General features: G+C 31.8%; 1 protein-coding gene across 1 annotated transcript in view; it reads left to right on the forward strand.

The window, feature by feature from the left end:
- The first annotated feature begins 14255 nt into the window (after positions 1-14255).
- The window catches only part of LOC143348080 (Kv channel-interacting protein 4), a 106001-nt gene continuing 98180 nt past the window's right edge, over positions 14256-22076 (forward strand). Inside the window, exon 1 of the mRNA XM_076777906.1 lies at positions 14256-14356. Coding sequence (XP_076634021.1) covers positions 14256-14356 — 101 coding nt within the window. The remainder of the gene's footprint in view (positions 14357-22076) is intronic.

Raw genomic sequence — 22076 nt, forward strand, 5'->3', positions numbered from 1 at the left:
ACATACCCCCGAAATCCTACACACTTTCGAGAAAAAAATTCCTTACTGGAAATGTCTGACATGTCACTGATATGTTTCCCTGAAATTTTTCGGCAAAAAAGTATTTTTTCAAATCGTTTTGGAAAAATTATTTTCAGTTGTAGGAGTCAATTACAATCATTTTTGGTGAATAAACATACCCCCGAAATCTTACGCACTTTCGAGAAAAAAATTCATTACCGAAAATATAATATCTGGCCAGAAATGTTTCCCCGAGAATAACTCCTGAACGAATTGGAGGATCTTAATGTTTCCAAATGCAAACAACGCGTATTTTGGTGAAGAATATTTAGAAATTCTAACAATGTTCGAAAAGTTACTCCTTAACTCCGGAAAGTGAGGAAAACCAATGAAGTGATAGACGAAATAGACGAGAAAAGTTCGTATAAACTTAAGTTCGAAAATGCTTTATTGAAAAGATATAAGCTTTTAAAGATATTTATGATTTACTGTGACAGTTATGAGAAATGTTCGATGACGAATGTATTCAAAATGCATTTACTATTATTTCCTATACAGATGGAACATTTGTCTTTCAGAGGGAGGAATTCCTAAATATCTTTAAAAGCTATATCTTTTCAATAAAGCATTTTTGGACAGAAGTTTACATAAACTTTTTTGATCTATTCGACTTTATTAACACGTAGTATAAGTTTGGTCCCAATCTTTTTGGACGACCTATATAAAATGCACATTTTCTTCTTTTATTAGTTCATCTCATATGTTCCTGTCGAGTTTTGTACTACAATATTTTAAACATACAATAGAATTTTATGATAAACAGTAAACCTCTTATCGTTCGACAACTCTCCCTCCCTTTCTTTCGCGTAGTCATTGTATACCGCTATAAAACTTCTTTCATATTTTAATAAAATCTAGTTCAACGCTTTTCATGAGAATGTTGACCTGAGATTGTTGCATTATATTTTTTATAAGACTCGGTTTTATTATATGGTAACAAAGCTATTCATGCAAAATTTCGTTCCGTAAGTCAGCGTGGATTTCAAACTTCGAGCTTCGACTTTATACAAATTTATGAATTCTAGATGTTAGTATGTTCAAAATTTCAGAAATCCCCTGAACTCACAAATTTTCTTTATTTTCTATTAAATTCAGAATATCGAACAAACTTGTGGAACGACCTAACGGATATAGAAAATATAGAAATACACGAATTGTCTTATATTTTTGTCCGCTGTTCCGATAATTGGAGTTTCGATAATCGACGTTGCACAGTACCGTGATTTTTCGTTGCACGTTGAACCGAAAGTGTATCGTTAGCTACCCTTCGTCGACATTTGAGTAAATTGCAGTAGCTTGTCGGGTCAACAGCCACCGATGACGGGTTCGATGGAAATTGTTTGCGAAATGGCAACAGATAGAGGACCCAGCCATTGAACTTAGGTTGACTTGGACGCTAACGTAGTTCGGGGCATCGCGTCCATATTTTATTCATGCGGCTGTCTACGAGCGTGGGAGGGAGGAAAGGGGTCAAAAGTCGTCGCCTTTGCGTTTTATTCAATGTTCACCGCGATAGGGCCAAAGAGAAGAGACGATCATTGTCTTGCAAAACAGCAGGCAGCCCAGTAGATACGGGTTGCGCAATATCATCAATCACCCGGCTTTCGGCATCGACGGACAACAATGAGAGCGGTGTCACGTGATCTGTGAAACCGTCGATCCAGAATGATCGATTTCTTCCATTCGCGCAGTCCCGAAATAACGCGATCTACGATTTCGATCGTTCTTCAAGTGCCACGTCGTGGCCACGATTTCGTTTTTGTAAATTCATCTTAGTGGTACTTGCTGTTCATGGCTGGAAACGAAAAGAATTGATTCGATGACGGTGAAACGGTTCGTGACCTTTCGCATCCATAACTTAAATCGACCTACTGGACAATTAACAATACGCTGGGAAATATTACTCGTATTCTTGGAGGCATTTTATAGTGGTATAATTCAATTGATGCGTTAAAAGTAAAGAATCTTTATTACTAGAGTTATATTATATATGTTATTTTGAGTAGCTATATGTCAACACTGTATAACCGTAAAAGAGCGAGAAAATCAATTGATTTTAAAATTGATTTCATAACTGCTTAAAATAATTTACATGATTCATTTGTACACCTAATATTATATTATAGAAAATTCACTCGCGTGATTAGAGGAATTTTACATAATAAATTTATTCGTTGTTAATGGTATAATTCAGTTGATGCATTAAAAGTAAAGAATCTTTATTAGTAGCGTTATATTATATTATAGAAAAATCACTCACGTATTTAAAGGCACTTTATATAATAAATTTATTCGTTGTTAGGTGATATAATTTAATTGATGTATTAAGAGCAAAGAATTTTTATGAATAGAGTTATATTATATTATAGAAAATTCACTCGCATGCTTACAGGCATTTTATCTAATTAATTTATTCGTTGTTAGTGGTATAATACAATTGATGCATTAAAAGTAAAGAATCTTTATTCGTAAAATTATATTATATTATAGAAAAATCACTCACGTGTTTAAAAGTATTTTATCTAATAAATTTATTCGTTGTTAGGTGGTATAATTTAATTGATATATTAAAAGTAAAGAATTTTTATTAGAGTTATATTATATTGTAGAAGAATCACTTGCATACTTATAGTAAATTTATACACTATTCGTGACATAATTTAATTGATACGTGAGTAAATAATAATTATTACTCTTCAAGAAAAAACGTAAATAAGGGTTTTTTCTTTATTACTTGCAAGCTTATAGAAAATTATTTACTGTTTTGATGCCAAATTGATCATTCTTTGAGGTCGATGTCGAGAATATTATTAAAATTTGAGTTCATAAAATTAGAGGGGAAAGTTTTAATGATCGTTTTACTGATTTTAATTTGTTTACAAAGCTCAAGACGTGGTATTTTATGATTTCTGTTAATTTAAGTGAAACCAGACTGTACAAATGAATTGTATTTTTGAAAAATTTCTATTAGGTATACTAAAAAGTAGTATATGCAAGAATTATTACTTTTATTTTACAAATTTCAAAACCTAAAATTAATCAATCCAAGACCCACCCACACTATTCTCCAACCTTGAGTATCTTCGTTATGTTTATGGATATGGAAAAACTTTTTTAACAAAAGTTGTATAAAATAAAAATAACAAAACTGTAATAATTTTTTCATAACTGGTAACATTAACAAAGTTTGGAGAATTTCAATGTAAAACCGATTCCACGAAGAAAATTTGCATTAACTAATAATAATGTAAATTTAATATTTTTCGAGAAAATCCAACGCGTTGTACATAAATACTAAATATTTTATATAAAACATTACTTAAAAGTCTACGAAGAATGGCAGTAATTTTTAAACTTGAATTTTACTGCCATTCATTGAAGCGGCGCGCTAGAAGTGGTACGTTCCATGCTTTGTACCAGCATAAAGAGATTTAATGCAAGTTTCTTGAAATTCAAAACGACAATGGCGCTGGGGAAAAAAATTGCACGCGAGAACCAGTGGACGGTCGGTCGTCGTAAACAATGAACCAGGGGCCATTTTGTTCATCTGCGTTGATTCAATCGTTTAACAAAAGCTTCATAAAAGTGAAGTAAAACGATACGGAAGCTTCTGCGGATGGCACGTAACTAGTTTTTGTCGCGAGCACTCTTATCCGTATAGAAACGTTTCCACGTTTTCATTAAAGAATTCTATGCGTATCTGAAGACCCGTCGGGAAAGATCTGACACGTTTCGTGCATCACCGCATTCTTATAATTTCTCTGCCGCGTCACACAGAATACGTTTTGAACGTACAAAATACTCCCAGTGAAATTTATGTCCGTATAGGTTGACGCGAAACTTTCCACGACAGAAATCGCGTGACTTGACAGAAATAAATATGTTGGGATGATAAACTGACACTCCTATATATTTTGAACGGATTTACTATAGGAAAAATAACGTTACAACCTCTAAACATGATACACTCTGTTCTCATCAGACGCCATATTCTTTCTGTTACGAAACAACTTCTCTTCCTCATCCTCCCTTTTTGTTGCTCCCTTCCATTAGACTCTTTCTCTCCCACATACATTCCACGATAAAAACAATCTCGCACGCGCGCAACGATCTTTTAGAAAACTGAAAACTGCTTTTTGTTACATCTTGAACACGTCGTGGATCAATTATCAATTTTTATAAAATCACAGAGACAACGATTTTGTAAACACAAAGATATTCTCATAATTATTCTTAGTACAGATCGTTTAAATTGGAAAATAATCTTTGTATTTGTTAGTACGAAACATGTTTTATATATCATTGTAAATCAATACAATTCAATAAAAAATTAGTAAGGAAGTTTTGTTTAGGACGATGGGTATTGAAATAAGTTTCTACATGTAATGAGACTTTACGAGCATTCTTTTATTAGCATAATATACACGACGCCATTGTTTCACGTTCTATTCTTTTTAGTTGGTATTCTTTCCTAGCTAATCTTCCTAGTGAATAAGTACCTGCTCTTTATGGGAGATCACTTATTAATTAAGTCTGTAAAAACTTGTATTTATAATTTTGAGCTTAATTTCCTCCTTGATATCTTTTAATTTTAAGAGCAATTCAGTTGACGACGATATTCTTGCAATTTTTTTTCGACTCCCGCAAATTTACCATGGCGCGTATCTCGCAGGTTTTAATAAATCCATTACCGCTGATTCTTTCACTCTAAATTAAAAACTTGCCTCGTTATCCCGGTGCACAAGGGCGGAAATAGATCAGATATTCGCAATTAAGGACCAATTAGCATTAAAAATATTGTGGCCCAAATTTTTAAGATCGCGTTCAAACTTTCTTCTACGATTAAGAATGTAATTATTAACGAACAACGTGTGCCTCGTAGATCCGTTACTATCGATAGTTATCAAGTATCATATATCTAATTAATTCTTTGCTCGAGTGATATTTCTTTAGTTTCGAACAGGAAAATAAGTTATTTTAAATAGTTTGTTTTTATTTTTTTTTTCAAACGAAATTTTAGCAATAAAAGTTTAAACGCTGTTCGATTTAAATTGGACTTCCATACCGAATGGTTTTCGACGAGTTGATCGCTACGTTTCTATTAACATTGTTAATAGTCCAATCGTATCTTCCTTCTACTTTTCTTATTAGCTGTTCCTAAAGACACTTGCATTACAGTTAATCGATATCCCATCTAGACAAAACGTCGCTTCCTACCTGAGACTTTAATAGTAGTAGCTCTTTCACGCGATGGTTGGATGCTCGAGCGATCTTTCAAACGATTTCTATCCTATCATCGCTTCATGAATATTATCCCTTCAAATATTCCCTCCATTCTCCATTAAATTAATCCGAAAATGATGAAGCATCGAACGTGCCACTCTGCCTCCATTCTTCGTCCATTTTACGAGCAGGTAGTACGATTAAAAAGGATATACTCGTATATCCCGAAATAATTGACGATACTTGTTCCCTATACTTTTTGCCAACGATCAGCTTCTAATTTTATGAATAATGTTCCGATCACGAAAGTCAAAGTGGGGACATCAGAGTTGGGCTTTATTCACGAATAAGGAATAAAATTTCAGATCGATTCCTAAACTAACATCTGTGTACATTTTATTTATAAATTCATTTGTAAACTGCAATCTATCATCGAATTTTTTAACGAACATTTCTATTGGTTATTCGCGAACGAAGATATTCGAACGATGACATAATTCATCCGTAGATATCTTCGATTCTCTATCGATTTTAATTTTAACGAAACCGTGTCCAATTTGCAATTCTGAAATGTAAACTCGTACCTGCGTTTCCAGACGATTCTTCAATTAATCCTCGGAATTCTTTTTCCATAAAATATTGTCGATCCATTCGAGCTTTTCTTTCCGTTTTTTCCCCCCAGGAAGGGAGGATCTTCCGATTCGTTATCTTTCGATAATGGTTAAAACAGAATTTTAACAAAATTAAATATATTGATTGTAATTAAATCGTGCGTTAAAGGGTTAAGTTCATGTTCGAAAAGACGTCCTCTATCCTGGAAACAAAATTTACTAGTCGACAAAAATATAAAGCTTATTTATTTAATTTATAGTGTTTTTTATAAAATAAATTTTAAACCGAACGATATCTAATTTTGACTCTTTCTACGATTTCTAATTAATGCACTGCTATTTACAAGTAAACAGTCATTTTTTTGTAAAACTTATTCAATACAAATACAAATACTAAAATATTTATTGTACAATTGCAAGATTTGTACACGACGAGCTTGGTTCAATGACAAAAACTGCGGGTCAGAATTGACCCTCCGTCCGAGTGAATTGCAATACTATTATTTATTATTGCAAGTCACTTTAAATTTCTAATTTATTTTGTAGTGGAAACGATTATCAGAAAAGGACATGGAAATGGTAATGAAGTTCCTGCTCGCCGGCGAATAAAATAATAACCGATTCGAAGCATTGTACATTTCGCATTTCTGGCTTAATTTCACTAACGTATCAGAGTCGTGGTACCCTTCTGAAATTAAGAGCTAATGTAAAGCGGAATGCTAACAAAGGTATCTGTGTGTGCATATCCTGGACGTAAACAAGGGACGTGTTGCATGTTGGACGTATATTTTGCTGCTGGCAAAACTAGATCTGCGACAGACGTTGCATCGTCCTGTACACATAGTATGTGCCTACGTAGTTCGTGCATATGTTCCCGCGTAACAAGTTGCAACGTCGCGACTAAGGAGAGAAAAGTAGACGCACGAGTGAATGTCTGGGAGTGAGTTCATTAACAATACTTATTACCGAAATTAGTTAGCCTTTATCGCGCTTCTACTCTGAGCTGTCAGTCTCGACGTTTGCAAATTGATTATGAAAAAGGTATTGTACGCGAGCTATTGTATCGTACGTATATTTATACATACTTAAACTGACTTTTCATTAAAAATTAAATAAACAATTTGATATAAAGTTTTTCGTTTCGAAGCTTCGTTTTCGAGAAAATCGATTTTCAAAGTTTGAGATATTCAAAGTTCGGTTATATTATAGAATTACTGATTGTTTCTGTGGATCTGTGTATCATAAACTATTAAAGGAACCTAACGTGTCTTTAATAAACATGAGAAAAACAACAATTTCGATAACTCGATAAATTTTAAGGGAAACTATTGAAAATGGTCTTAAAAAGAAACACCACTATAAAATCCTTGCTAAAATCATTTGATTTAGGTTTGATAAATTTGTAACTATATGTAAGCTATTGTATCATACGTATATTTATATATATCCAGCATTTAACTAATTTAGAATTATTACTAAAGGGTACTCGAAATAATTCGGGATTTTTCGTAACATAAGTATACTTCTTTTTCTCGGATTTTAAAATTTTTTAAATCGAAGGTGTTATTGCATTATGTTGTATTATACTTATGTCTGAATTTGTCGTAGGATTTTACTTTACAAGCTTTTGTAAACTGTAAATATAGTAAATAGTAGTAGTAGATAATTGAAAGCATTTTCTTGATGACGTATTTTGAAACGACTTTATATGCCAATTTCTTAAATACTTTCCTCTCCTTGTGACTATATGAAATATATTCTTTCTGTCAAAGCTTTGTAACATCCTTCGAGTATTATAGAAACAAAATTAATTTTGTTCGCGTAAACATGTTTCATTTTTTAGTTAAATGAATAGTTAATAATAAACCAATTTAATGTGTAGAATAAATTTAAAATTAAAGGAAAAGGCAATCACTTATAGAAAATACCGAAACAGAGATTAAACGAAGAATAGAGAGACGTTGCGATAGAATACTTTTTAAAACAATACGCAGATAATTAAAAAAAAGTAGGAAGAGTATAAACGAATATATCTGTATTAACTTCAACAATACCGAAGTAGGGTACCTAAGTGAAGAAGCAATAAAAAGTACAATATGAAAAGTAACATAATCTCTCGCATAACAAAGTGTTCCATAACGTAATATTAGTCTGACCAAGTAATTATATTCAAAGCTTTTTACCGTTTTCACGTTTCATTAGCGGAATGAACGTTTATAGGAAAAACTAGGGAAAACGGTGCTTAACACTAAACCTACCACGGTCGCTCAAATGACTGTTTTTAAAATTTCGTCTAGAATCCCTAACGTAGTATTATTTTAGCGCTATTTAACTTTACGACTTTCTTTTTAGTATACGTACAATGAATTTTTCAATTTTCACTTCTATTTTCATTGTTTTACTTCAATTCATTGTACATATGAATTTTTCAATATTCACTTCTATTCTCATTAAAAAATATGTACGTAGTCAAGACAGACTACATACATATTCTTCTTAAAAAACAAACAGTAAGAGTAAAAGTGAATATTGAAAAATTCAACGATTTATATTTTTTTGTAAAAAACGTACATGCATCGTGCTGACCTACCCCAAGATCGTGACAGTCGTGACCCAGTTCCGTAGTATTTCCAAAGAATTCACTACTTACTATTTACTACAGTCACGTGCGGTCAATGACCTTGCGACGTAAACAATGAAAAGTAAACAAACGCTTTGAAGTCTTGTATCTCCTGAACTAACCACCCGATCGACTTGAAACGAGTTTCATTTTAAAGGGCTTTTCATCCTTTATACGACGAATATAACTACTGTTATAATTTATGCTGTCTTCTATATTTATTTTGATATTTAGTTTGACACTATGTACTTAAAGAAGTTTCAGCGATTTTTATTTACTGACGTGCGGTAGAACTGGATTATAAATAGTTTACTTAATTGAAAATGAATTTAAATTTGTATGGAGAATGTTTGTTTTGAAGAATTGTTTTTGAAGAAGAAAGAAAGGAAAGTCTGGTCATTTAATCGGTCTTGGTAATAATGGGTATACGTGAAGTGTTGGTAGGTTTAGTATTAAACTTAAATGCAGGGCAATCGTTTTTCAATGAAATGTGTTCCATTGTACCTAATACATCTGAATAGGGTAATAAAACACACGGAATGGCCGCACACTGTCTCCCCAATGCCATAAAATGAACAATAAAAAGAATTCTGCTCCCATAAAATGCAATATCTTAGTTTCCTTAAATCTTTCGAGCAAGTAATGATTCGCTAATCCAACAAAACACGGGCAAAACGTTGATTTTCTACTTGGAAGACTGTTAATAGTTGGCCACTAGAGACTCCATCGACATAGGTTATATACAACCTATATACAGGTTATCTTCCCTTTATATACCTGCAATAAAAGTGTTGAACTGGTTCCACCATCCAAGCGGTAATGAAACTCTCATTGAAGCCATATTGTTTTGTAAAATCGTTCTTCCAACTTCAAAAAAGCTCGAATTGGACGAAATATATAATAGTTACTTTATATATTCGGATACTACGATACTTTTGATTGAATTATTAGAATATCGTTTCTTTTCTTTTTAACTGTGTTTCTTTATTTATCATAGACAGCAAAAACGTAAAAAATTTTTTTCTAATTGCGACATTTTAGATCACTCTTTACAAAAATATTTAGACACTACAAAAGTTTACTGTTCTCTTTATAGTTTATTAAATGAAAACTCAATATTTTATTGGAAAAATACGAGACACTAAAAGACACTAAACGAATCAAGTTGCCAACCAAGATAATATTATAGAGCAACCAGGCAGTTGGTAATAACCAAAGCAGTCGATGGGACTTAAAAATAGCAGAAAAAGAGATACATGCACCAAAAAATTAATATAAGTCAATTGCCTTTTTTGTCTACCAGCGTACGTTAATTATTCCATCTTTTTGTTTCTGCTTATTCGACGAAGGAAATGAAAACTGAGAAAGGTGAATTCTCAGCGTAGTTCCTGAGACACCGTTTGCAGAATGTCCTTCCAGGGAAATAATGAATTCACTCGAGTCCATGCACTCGTTGCAGGTGATAAGGATAAAGCAGCTGCTTACGCAAGATACGTCACACGGGGCTTGTGAAATTCTACATCTCGCGAGAATATTGTTCTAGAGCTTTTCATGGGATTTGTAGTAACTTCGTTAAGAATAGTTTCGTACAGTTGAGACGTGGATACGTTCCTTGTGGAAAAAAAGTATTCATATACCTAGTTTCTTATCAGAGGAAAACACATTACTGAAACATACTCTATTCGAAGACAATTACAACAATGGATAGTGGAAGAATAATCAAATAAACTATACAAATAGAATAATATATCAATTATACTGTGTACTTTAATATTATAAAAATTGTCGAATAGGAATAAATTTGACTATTTTATTCAATCTTGACACTAACAAAACAAACTTTAGAAATTTAATTACATGTATATGCGAATGAGTGCTCAAAATGTATATTTACTATCGATGATGAGCAGTGTACTATCATGAACATCAGTGTACAACATGAACACTTGAACTATGGAATATGAACTGTAAATATTCAAGTATACATTCCACTATTTTATCCAGTGTTGACACAAGGAGATTTCTGAAATTAAGACTAATATGAAATTGAAGATTATATTTAATTTTAAGAATGTGTTTTGCTTGTATCAAGATTAAATAAATTACTTAAACGTGTATTTTAACCATTTCATTTCACATTAAATTATAATTAATGAATATTTAGGATTGAGTCGCTGTACCTGTGAAACGAAATAGATAAATGGTATAAATTGTTTTTAAAATGGTTGCGTTTCCACTGCTCGTCGTCAATAATTATTCTATTGTCTTTCAAACAGAGCCAAACCAACTCGTACAATTACGTAGAGAAAGTAAACTAATCCCAATTAGTAATGGGAAACAAATACTTGCGAATGTATACAATCACGAGTAAATGAGAATGCTTTACAATCAAACGAGCATTTAGAATAAAATTAACTGATGGGACACGTGATGGTACACAATCACTATTAATTGTACACAATCGCCGAATCTTCCTCATTTACGATGACAAATGCACTGATGCGCGTGCAGTATTGTTGTGAAACCTCTAGCATTTGATCGTTTACTATTGTTCATTCTTTGTAAAAGAATTTATATTATTGTTTATAGCACGAAGAATTTTTACTGGGTTAGATATGAACATAGTAAAAATTATTTTAAAAAAAATGGAAAAATAAGAGTAAAATTGAATCATACAGACTTTCAACCGAACATATTATTTAATAATTCTGGAACTAATTTTATTATCTTACAATTTCAATAAGAACGAAAATATAGAGAAAGTGACATTTGAAATATCAGTTTATTTAGAACGAATAAAAAAATAATGCCAGAAAAGGGGAACAAATAACAGTGTGTAATATTATAACAAAACTAATAAACGAAGTACGATTATTTTTAATTTCAAATTTTCCGACAAACGCTAGTATAATACAAAAAGTTATTGTTAATAAGAGTATTTATTCGTGACAAAATATTAGGTTGTATAGATATTTAAAAAAATAGTGTTTATTTTTCTTAATGAATCCTTCGTTATTGATGAATATCAAATATTCTTTTTGAACTATCATTTTGTTTTCTACATAATAACAATCAAAAGTTTAAATTACATTTGTTATATTTACGTATACAATGCCACCATATCATTTTAGAATTGATATTGATACCAGTGTACTAACACCTAGACACAACATAAATAGTGGGCCGTCAAAATCCAATTCATCATACGTATCCTCGACCATGAATAACGTATATGCCAGGGATATAATTCTAGTAGAGAATCAACCATTATACTTGATAGCAATGAAGAACCAGTATAATGTATATTCCTATGTCATAAGCAAATTAGTCAACACAGTTCTGTTCGTTTAACAGTGGAATTCGTGGTACAATCAAAAAGAAGGTGACTTTTCATTACAAATTAAATAAATAACCTGATATAAAGTTGTTCGTTTCGAAGCTTCGTTTTCGAGAAAATCGATTTTGAACATTTGGATTTACTAAGATATTATAGAATTATTTATTAAAGGAAGCAATTGTGTCTTTATTAAACATGAGAAAAACAACAGTTTGGATAACTCAATAAATTTTAAGGGAAACTATTAAAAATAATCCTAAAAAGAAACACCACTATAAAATCCTTGATAAAGTCGCTTGATTCCGATTTAATAAATTTATAACTATCGATCAAGAATATTTCTTTTTAATATGAACTTGATTTACAGCAACTGTGGTAAAGAATTCATCGACTACACGTTCAATTAAGAGAATGATACTGCGATCAAAACTGTCGATACTTGTAAAAAATGCAGTCGTCCGAATCTAAATAATCCATTTCAATCAGAGGGACTTCAAACCGTTTTAAATAAATGTAGAAACTCTTCCCCCGACCCGAACGGAATTTCTAACTTGCTCTTAATTAAGCTGCCTCTCGCCGGGAATAAAATATATGCTATCATTATTCAACATTATATGGGAAATTGGTATATACCCCCGATCAATGAAGCGAAGCCATTGTAATACCGATAACCAAACTGGGTAAAGATCCCACTAATCCTGCAAATTGCCGCCGTATGGCATTAACTAATACTGTTGCATGCATATTAATGGAGAAACTATTAAACAATGGGCTGAGATAGACTCTGGAAAACTATAAAATTATATCAAAGTCTCAAAATAGATTTAAAAAATGTTATTCCATCCGAAGTCATCGATGTTTAAATATCTGTGGCTCCTGATCGATTTAGGAATTGAAATATTTCTTTTTTGTAATAATAGTACTATACAGGGTGTTCGGCCACCCCTGGGAAAAATTTTAATGGGGGATTCTAGAGGCCAAAATAAGACGAAAATCAAGAATACTAATTTCTTGATGGAGATTTCGTTAAAAAGTTATTAACGTTTAAAATTCCGCCCGTACTGAATTTTTTTCTAGAAAGTGGGTAGGATTTCGGGGGTAAGTCTATTCAGCAAAAATTATTGTAATTGACCCACGCAACCGAAAATAATTTTTCCAGAACGTTTTGAAATATTTTTTTTTCGTCGAAAAATGTAGGCACCCCCTGTCAATTTTTCTTAAAAATTCGTTTCTGATTTTTAGTATTTTTGTTTGACACCTTACAGAAAAGTCGTCTAATACTTTTTTGTAGGTACCCATGAGCCCTACTTCAGAAAAAAGTTTTATTGAAATATATTCACAATTGTAGGAGTTATGGCTGTTTCAATATTGGACCATTTTTATGGGGTTTTTCTCATTTTGCGGGATCAAGGACCAACTTTTCGAATATTTTTACGATTTGTACATATTCTACACTAAAATGCGCGTAGTTTGCTTTTTTAAACATTAAAATCGTCCAATCCGTTCAGAAGTTATAACGTTTTAAAGTTTCGCGTGAAATTTTGGGGTAACATTTCTGGCCACATATTATATTTTCGGTAATGAATTTTTTTCTCGAAAGTGCGTAGGATTTCATGTGTATGTCTATTCACCAAAAATGATTGTAATTGACTCCTGCAACTGAAAATAATTTTTCCAGAACGATTTGAAAAAATTTTTTTTCGCCGAAAAATTTCAGGGAAACATGTCAATGCCATGTCAGACATTACATTTTCGGTAAGGAATTTTTTTCTCGAAAATGCGTAGGATTTCGAGGGTATGTGTAATGACCAAAAATGATTGTAATTAATCCCCGCAACCGAAAACAATTTTTCGAGAACGATTTGAAATTTTTTAATTTAATTGTTAATAACTTTTTAATGAAGCCTCCATCAACAAATTGTAATTCTTGATTTTCGTCTTATTTTGGACTCTAGAATCCCCCATTAAAATTTTTCCCAGGGGTGGTCGAAGACCCTGTATAAAAAAATGTATTCTTTTATTATATTTCCACTTGAAATTCGCAAAGTATGTGTATGATCAAATTTAAACAAAATTAGATGGTATAAATTTGAAGAATTACTTGTAATTAAATTTGTAATAAAGTTAAAGGTAGCACGAAGTATTAAGAAATGGATTTGTTATAAAATTTGATGCAGGATACGCCATAGTCGCTAAAGAGATTACCATTAAAGGAATATATTACGACGTATGATTCTGGCGAAAAATATGTCATTGGAAAAGTGCAATTCACGTGATGAATGATGAAAGGAATTTTGGTAACTGAATTCTAGATAGTCTGAGAACAAATCACTTTGCAACTGAAAAGGGCAAGACAATAATACTTGCATGGATTCCATCGTATGTGGGCATCGCTGGGAATGAAATGGCGGACAAAGCTGCAAAGGAAGCCTCTTCCTCTACAGAACTAGTCCTTGACGATATCCTTCAGCAACTTTCAAAGGTAGCACAAATAAAACCTTTTAAGTCAGTGTGCACGATGGAACAATTTCAAATCGGTAAAAATCGAATACAGCAGACTCGCTCGTTTTTATTTAATTTTTAAAACAGAGTGTATTTAATTTAATTTAACTTTTACGAGGTGTATTTAATTGTTAAAACAATGCATAACAAGCAAAGTACAGTGATACAGTCACTTTCAAAGCTATTACAATGATTAGGTAAAAATTTTATTGAAAATTAAACTTGCTTTGAAAACACAGAAAAGTATTTAACTAAGTTTTTCAAAATTAAATATGAATATAACATTTCTATAGCTTCACGTTTTGTTAAAAGTAAGTGTTTTTGATACTTGTTAGTGTAGGTACATTTGATTTTTAGTATAATCTTTTATGTATTTTATTATTTAGTTTATTTTACCTCGTGACATTTTTTGTATCTGTAATCGTGTTAGAGATACAGTTTTAACTATTTCATTTATTTTTTATTTGTTGAATGCTTTCAAGGTTATTGGAATGGTAACTTTGTTTTTTTAAAATGGAAACCAATATTTTTATTTGTAGATTTTTATTCTAAACAAAGAAATATCAAACTCTTGTGTGAATCATTTCTTTATCAAATTTTATCTTGTAAGGATATTGGATAAAATATAAAATTTAATTAGTTATGAAATTTCTTTATTTTTGTATGACTGAATGATAAGAAATCAGTAACAATTATATATGAGAAGTAAATTTCACAATAGATTGTATTATTGGTCAGCATAAAATGAAGACTATTTTAAAAACATTTTACGAAGATAGGAGCACATAAATAATCTATTAATTCAAAATTTTGTTTTTGTTTTGGAGATTTAAACGACTACTGCAATTCATCAGTCATAAAAAAAAATAAAGAAGTTTCATAAGTAAACAAAGTTTGTATTTTATTAGACATCCATGTAAGATAAAATTTGATAACAAAATATTTCGTACATAAATTATCGTAAATAAAGATATCGGTTTCTGTTAAAAGAAACAAGGTTAAATAAAAAATAAATTAAATAGTTGTGTTGTCCCCTCTTAAGACCAAGTAACTTTTGTATTAAAATTTGTTCTCAACTGTTTTGAATATATAAAACGAATATAACATAAATTCATGAAAATTCAATATGATCGAAAGTATCGATTCCCCCACTATAATTATTCGGAATAAAAGTTCGCGATAATCTGTCTCAAGACCCGACAGCGACATTATAATTGCATTAAATTCCTGATGCAAACCGTCTTCCTTAAAATAGTTCCAAATACGAAAGCTTTATTTAGAAAACTGAGAGAATTGCTATGTCGTTTTAGTAAAAAAAAAATAAAGAAATTTCGTAAGTAAACAAATTTTATATTTTATTAATCATCCATGTAAGATAAAATTTGATAACAAAATGTTTCGTACAAAAGTATGTCCTTTTTTTCGTAGAATAAGAATCTGTAAATAAAGATATAGGTTTCCATTTAAAAAAACAAAATTAAATTAAATAGTTGGATTTTCCCCTCTTAAGACCAAGTAACTTTTGTATTAAAATTTGTTCTCAACTGTTTTGGATATATAAAACGAATATAACATAAATTCATGAAAATTCAATATGATCGAAAGTATCGATTCCGCCACTACAATTATTCGAAATAAAAGTTCCCGTTAATCTATCTCAAGACCCGACAGTGGCATTATAATTGCGTTGAATCCCAGATGCGGACCGTCTTCCTTAAAACAGTTCCAAATACCGGCGAAGCTTTATTTAGAACGCCGAGAGAATTGCTATGTCGTTTTAGTATTCACGAATCGATCGACAGGTACCGCGAATTGGAGCAACAGAGACGAAATACACGGAAGAAGTTGATAGATAAATAGTAGTTTAGCCGCCGATATCCGATTGTGGCTGCAAAACTGTATTCTACGACAGTTCGGTGTAAAATAACGAATGCTTGGGCCGGTTCGCCCGCTAGGGAAATTTATTTAAACGAAGCCATTCAATAACGACATCCCCAGCCAAACCATCGGCATTTTTCTCTTTCAGTTTCTCACTCCCCCTTGTTAACCGACCCCGACACTCGACCCATTAATTTTTCAACCAGTCAGCAATCCACTGCTACTTCCTCTTTCTCCTTTCCATCTTTCCTCAGCTATTCGTCCCTTTGGAGAGCGTTCATCCACGGACCGTGTCCTCGAATACCACTTAACCGGTCACCGGGCTGTTAGGCATGAATAAAATCATCATCGGTAAAGTGATAGGTCGATCGATTCGTTATCAAGCCTCTCTTCACGAACCTCGATGCAGAAAGTTCAAAGACCTCACCGTGCGACAGGGAGCCCTGTATTGTGTTCGTTAAATTTTATAGCTACTCATCGGAGCCAGACACCCAGCACCGTATATCAAATAAAAGGGTCTAATGCACGGCAAAGTATCATGAAAAATGTATGGAGCCGTTCTTCATGGCTCTCGTGAATACAGCTTACGACGCGTTAGGCGATATTATTAGGGGCACACAAAGTTTCTTATCAATATTCTCCAAAACATTCTACACCATTTTTTCTCACCTTTTCTCGGCGTTCTGATAAAATATACAGTGCTGGCCTAAAATACAGGGTGTTTTGTATTTATTTGTTCTACGTGTAAAACTAAGACTAAAGTGTTATATAAAAATCCATAAATGCTTCCTTAAGAAGTTATAACAAAAGTGTAAACTGTGAAACTCGGCTGAGATTCAGGACATTTAAATAAGAATAGAAATTTATAATAGAATAATTTTTAATAACATTTTGCAAGCATTCGATATCGTGAGTGCCTTCGCAATTTTGCTGGACATAAACTTGAACGATAGTTCAAAATTTTGTGACAACGAAAAGTTATCATCGAAGAAATGTTTAAGTTATCCACATAATTCTACGTTAAAAATATTTTTTCGTGACCCAAATAGCAGTTGCTCTCTTTAAACAAAATTTTAGTAAATAAAAAAACATCACATTTTATATTTTTGTCATAACTTCTTAACAAAACATTTATGAATTTTTTGTTACATAACACTTTAGTGTTATTTTTATTCGTAAAACACACTGCTGAAGTGTGTACGGAAAAATGGGGAACACCCTGTATAAAACACTTCGATCGTTTATTTATTTTATATGTACAAAAAGATATGTTGTAGATTCGTACATAACTTATAAAAGAAATTTATACATCCTATACATTGCATATAATATTAACAATGAGCATACAAAATCGACATATGATAAGAAGGTTGGAGAAAAAATGTTAAAGCTAACTTTGATTGGACAATTACAAAACACTTGACGTTTTTTTAAATGAAATGTTTGATCAAATGTCACGTTCTCTTTAAAAGAACAAAGAGAATTACCTATATTCAAACGATAGAAGCTTCTAAAATAACAACTAAAACATCCGTTATTTAACGAGAAAGTTAGAAAGGTTAATTCTGTATAAAATACTTTTCTCACGAGATATTTTTTATTCATAGTCATTCATAGTCAATTCTCAAGTTCTGTATTTCAAATACTTTTGTGAAACGAGATGCACCACAATTTGCAAGATGCATCTTTACTGAAGTCGAGAGAAAATCCCAAGGATTGAATGTGATATCTTCTTTACAGGAGCTTTATATAAAGCTTTTTGAATTTGCAACAACGTAAAAAGGGATTTTGAAAAACTGCTGATGAAGCAACGTGACTTCGATGACTCGTGAAATTGATTTCGATTGCATTTTAGGGAAACTACATTAAATAGCTTCGTTTCTATCTTACATCATAAATGTAGAAAGTATTTGGCAAACGTAACATAAAAATAATGTTCAATTCAAATAATACTTTCCTGTTTAATTTCTGTTTAAGCAAATGGAAGCCAAAGCACTCGCGAATCTCGTGTAACGTTGAGTTGTAATATCTGAAACAACTATTTGGTCTTTCCTTGGATCTCTTACCTAGCATAGCACCTCAATAATTATAAATTTCGTTCGTTTCTATTAAAAACTAGAAAGAATTAACAACAAGTGTTGTATTCTCTGTTCCTTTATATTTTCGTACTATTTAATTTATAACTGTTTGGCTAAAGTGTCTCCAACATAAATGAAGTATGGATAGATATTCAATGAAACCTTGATACTTGCTTAAAAACGAGTATCAATCATAATTGTTGTATTGTGCGAGTGATATTCTTTCTGGTTGGTTTGCCAAATTAACGCCAAATAGGTCAGCTTAAATATATTCTAGTTGAAGTTAGGGGGGAGTCATTATGCAGGTTTCAAACTAATTTGAAAAATACAAAATACAAAGACGAGATAAACAGTGCCACGACTCGCGAGAATGACGTAATTTCAATGTTCAGAAATGGGGGCTGGAGTCCATATTCAGAAACGGTCCTTGAGTAATCTGAGAGAGATTCGTGTGTCTTTCAAAGACGCGTATCCTACAAATGAAGTCGGTTTTAGCGTATTTACAAATTTACGTTCACGGGAGCGTGTTTTAGCTGGCGATATGCACTCCGTTTCACTTTGTATACTTGGCCAAAATATCAGATTAATGTTGTCTGTGATTAAAGCTCCAGTAGCTGCTCGTTGCAACGACTGAAATAATATTCTGACGGATCATAACGATATCTTAAAGCCGATCACGTGTGAGATAACAAACTCAATTTGTTATTTTAAAAAGTATCGTTCTTTTTCTGGACAGTATTTGCCTTGTGGCTTGACATTTGTTTTTATTGTAATACAAACATTATTTTGAAATTCTATATGGATAAAACTATATGGAGAATCAATATCAAAAATTGGTTACTTAGGAAAATAAAGACAGAACAACTTTAAGGGTTTCTTATTCAATTTTAACGTCATCGAGCTGAAAACAATTATTATCGAATCGAATTAACAAAAAGATGAAGTTGATATTTCTAAGCATAACTTGTGCAACAAAAATAAATACTTAAATATTTAAAACAAGTGATCAAATTTTAATGGCAGATTCTAAAGGTCAAAATAAGACGAAAATCAAGGATACTAATTTGTTGATTGAGGCTTCGTTACAAAATTATACAAACATTTCCGGCCATACAGTATATTTTCGGTAAAGAATTTTTTTCTCGAAAGTACGTAAGATTTCGGGGGTATGTGTATTCATAAAAAATAATTATAATTAACCCCATTAGTTAAAAATAATTTTTTTAGAACGATTTGAAATTTTTTCGCCGATATGTAGGCACCTAACCCCCTGTTGATTTTTCTTAAGAATTCGTTTTTGATTTTTACTAATTTTGTTTGGCGCTCTATAGAAAAGTTGCCTAATACTTTTTTACAGGTATCCATGAGCTCTACTTCCATACTAAATTTCATTGAGATCCATTCACTATTACAGGAGTTATGGACGTTAGAAAATTCGACCATTTTTATGGGGGTTTTCTCACTTTACGGAGTTAAGGGACAAGTTTTCTAATATTCTTGGAATTTCTACATATTCTCCACTAAAATACGCGTTGTTTGCTTTTTGAAACATTAAAATCCTCCAATCCGTTCAGGAGTTATGATGTTTTAAACATATGCATGAAATTTCAGTGAAGCATGTAAATATATGGTCAGGCATTATATTTTCGATGAGGAATTTTTTTCTCGAATGTGCATAGGGTTTCGGGGGTATGTGTATTGACCAAATATGATTGTAATTGAACCCTGCAACTAAATATAATTTTTTCGTAAATGATTTCAAATTTTTTAATAACTTTTTAACGAAGCCTCAGTCAACAAATTAGTATCCTTGATTTTCGTCTTATTTGGGCTTCTAGAATCTCCAATTAAAATTTTCCCAGGGATGGCCGAACACTCTGTATAAAAATGAAGGAAAACCTGAAAATGTACAAAATTTTACAGAAACAAATTAATGAATATCGTCTCCTTTTTACGAACAACAAAAAGAAAACTGCGTCAGATACTTTTATAATTCCCATTCGATGGACGATTGACCATGGCCCGTACGAGGTATTAAAATTTCGAGAAAGTTTTATAACCATTTAGGATAACGTTTCCGTAAGTTTGGAAAATGCGACTTCAAGAGAAACGACCCTAAACTTTCCGATTGCCACACTTTGTTGCAACGGTCGCCTTCGAGCGCGCATAACTTTGTCAGATCTCTAAATTTCGGTCTGCAGATACACTAAAACATTTTTAAGACTTTAATCCGTGGAAAGATTGCATAAAAGAACATCCATTTTGCAATCGCGTAAAAGGAGATTACTGTTTCGAGAAAAATACTTTCGAAGAAATTTTAAACGAAATCTGACCGATCATGGTGGGTTTAGCGTTGAAGAAAGTAGCCAGGAAATATTAAGACGAGGTTTTTCTTTGGACGTTTTGAAAGTTTTTCGCACCAATTGATGCAGGAGAGGTGGATTCAAATTGTTCCACTTTATCGGTGGATGGAAATGCAAGTGAGACTTACTGTGATGCCAGCGGTGAATAATTTATCACGTTGAGTGCCAAGCGAATTTTTCATGGCTTTCCATTCACACCAAATGCCTCTGAAGCGCTCCGGGTTATCCCTAACATTTGTTCAAACTATTCTATGAAAACTAGAAACATTCGTTCGACGTGCAGGTTAGCGTTTCTCAACTAACATTTTTATAATTTGTTTTCGGAAATAAATTATTCGTTTGCTCAAATTGCGTATTATTAGGCGTTTTTGAACTTATAAACATGTTACAATTTATAATAAATGATACTTGTTTAGTATACTAATTTATATTATAATATTAACGAAGAATGGTATTCTGTATAAATATGTGAACAGAGAAGAAGAGAAGATAATATTAAAGTTTGGATCGTAGAACCAAATGGAGGCTATGATTAGGCGATTTATGAGAGTGAGGAACCTAATTGACAAAGGCATTGACTGAAATAAATTCAGATTGGTGAATACATTAAAATTTTTGAAATCTTATTGGTAACATTAAAGCGTATAAGAATTATAATATGAAATAGAGAAAATTGGACATTATTAACTGTTGAAGGTTTACAAATTCTTACTTAAATATTTAGAATAATACTTTAAAACAGTTATATTGCTTGCAAGAATCTGCAAAATTCTCATTTTTTTATTTAATATCAAAGATAGATATGTTTCAAATTGAACAACAAATTGTAAGTAGACCTTTGGATATAGTATACAACATAAACCAAAACAATTTTTAGAAATTTTACATACAGTGAAACCAACATCTCACTCAAATGGAAAGAAATCTTTTCATAGCTACAGATTTTGTCAGAAAAAAGAAGTATCACTGTTATTTTTAAAAATGTATTTTAAAATAAGAAAATTTCGTTTCATTAAAGTTTTGTATTAAACAAGTAAATTCATTAATTTTATTTAACGTCCTAATTCGATGGAACTAAACATTTGCTTGAAATTATCCTGTGTTTTTAGGGAATATCGTCAATATTATTCCAAAAATATAAATTTTGCAACATTCTTTCAATGTTTTAAGAATTCTTGAGAAATCAGTAACACTAAGCCCCTCCACTCATTAATACGTCCATTATTTTTCGAAACTCAAAAAATAGCTTTTTTGGAATCGATCAAATTTGGAGTGAGCAATCTTTAACCCATCAACCGATTCAACCTATTTTGTATATCCGTTATTTGAACCCCCGAGGGTCTGCTTCGGACTCTTGCGTGAATTATGAAAGAGTTACGCACACCTTTAATACACAAAGGAATA

The sequence above is a fragment of the Colletes latitarsis genome, chromosome 2 (assembly GCF_051014445.1).
Source record: "Colletes latitarsis isolate SP2378_abdomen chromosome 2, iyColLati1, whole genome shotgun sequence".
NCBI lineage: Eukaryota > Metazoa > Arthropoda > Insecta > Hymenoptera > Colletidae > Colletes > Colletes latitarsis.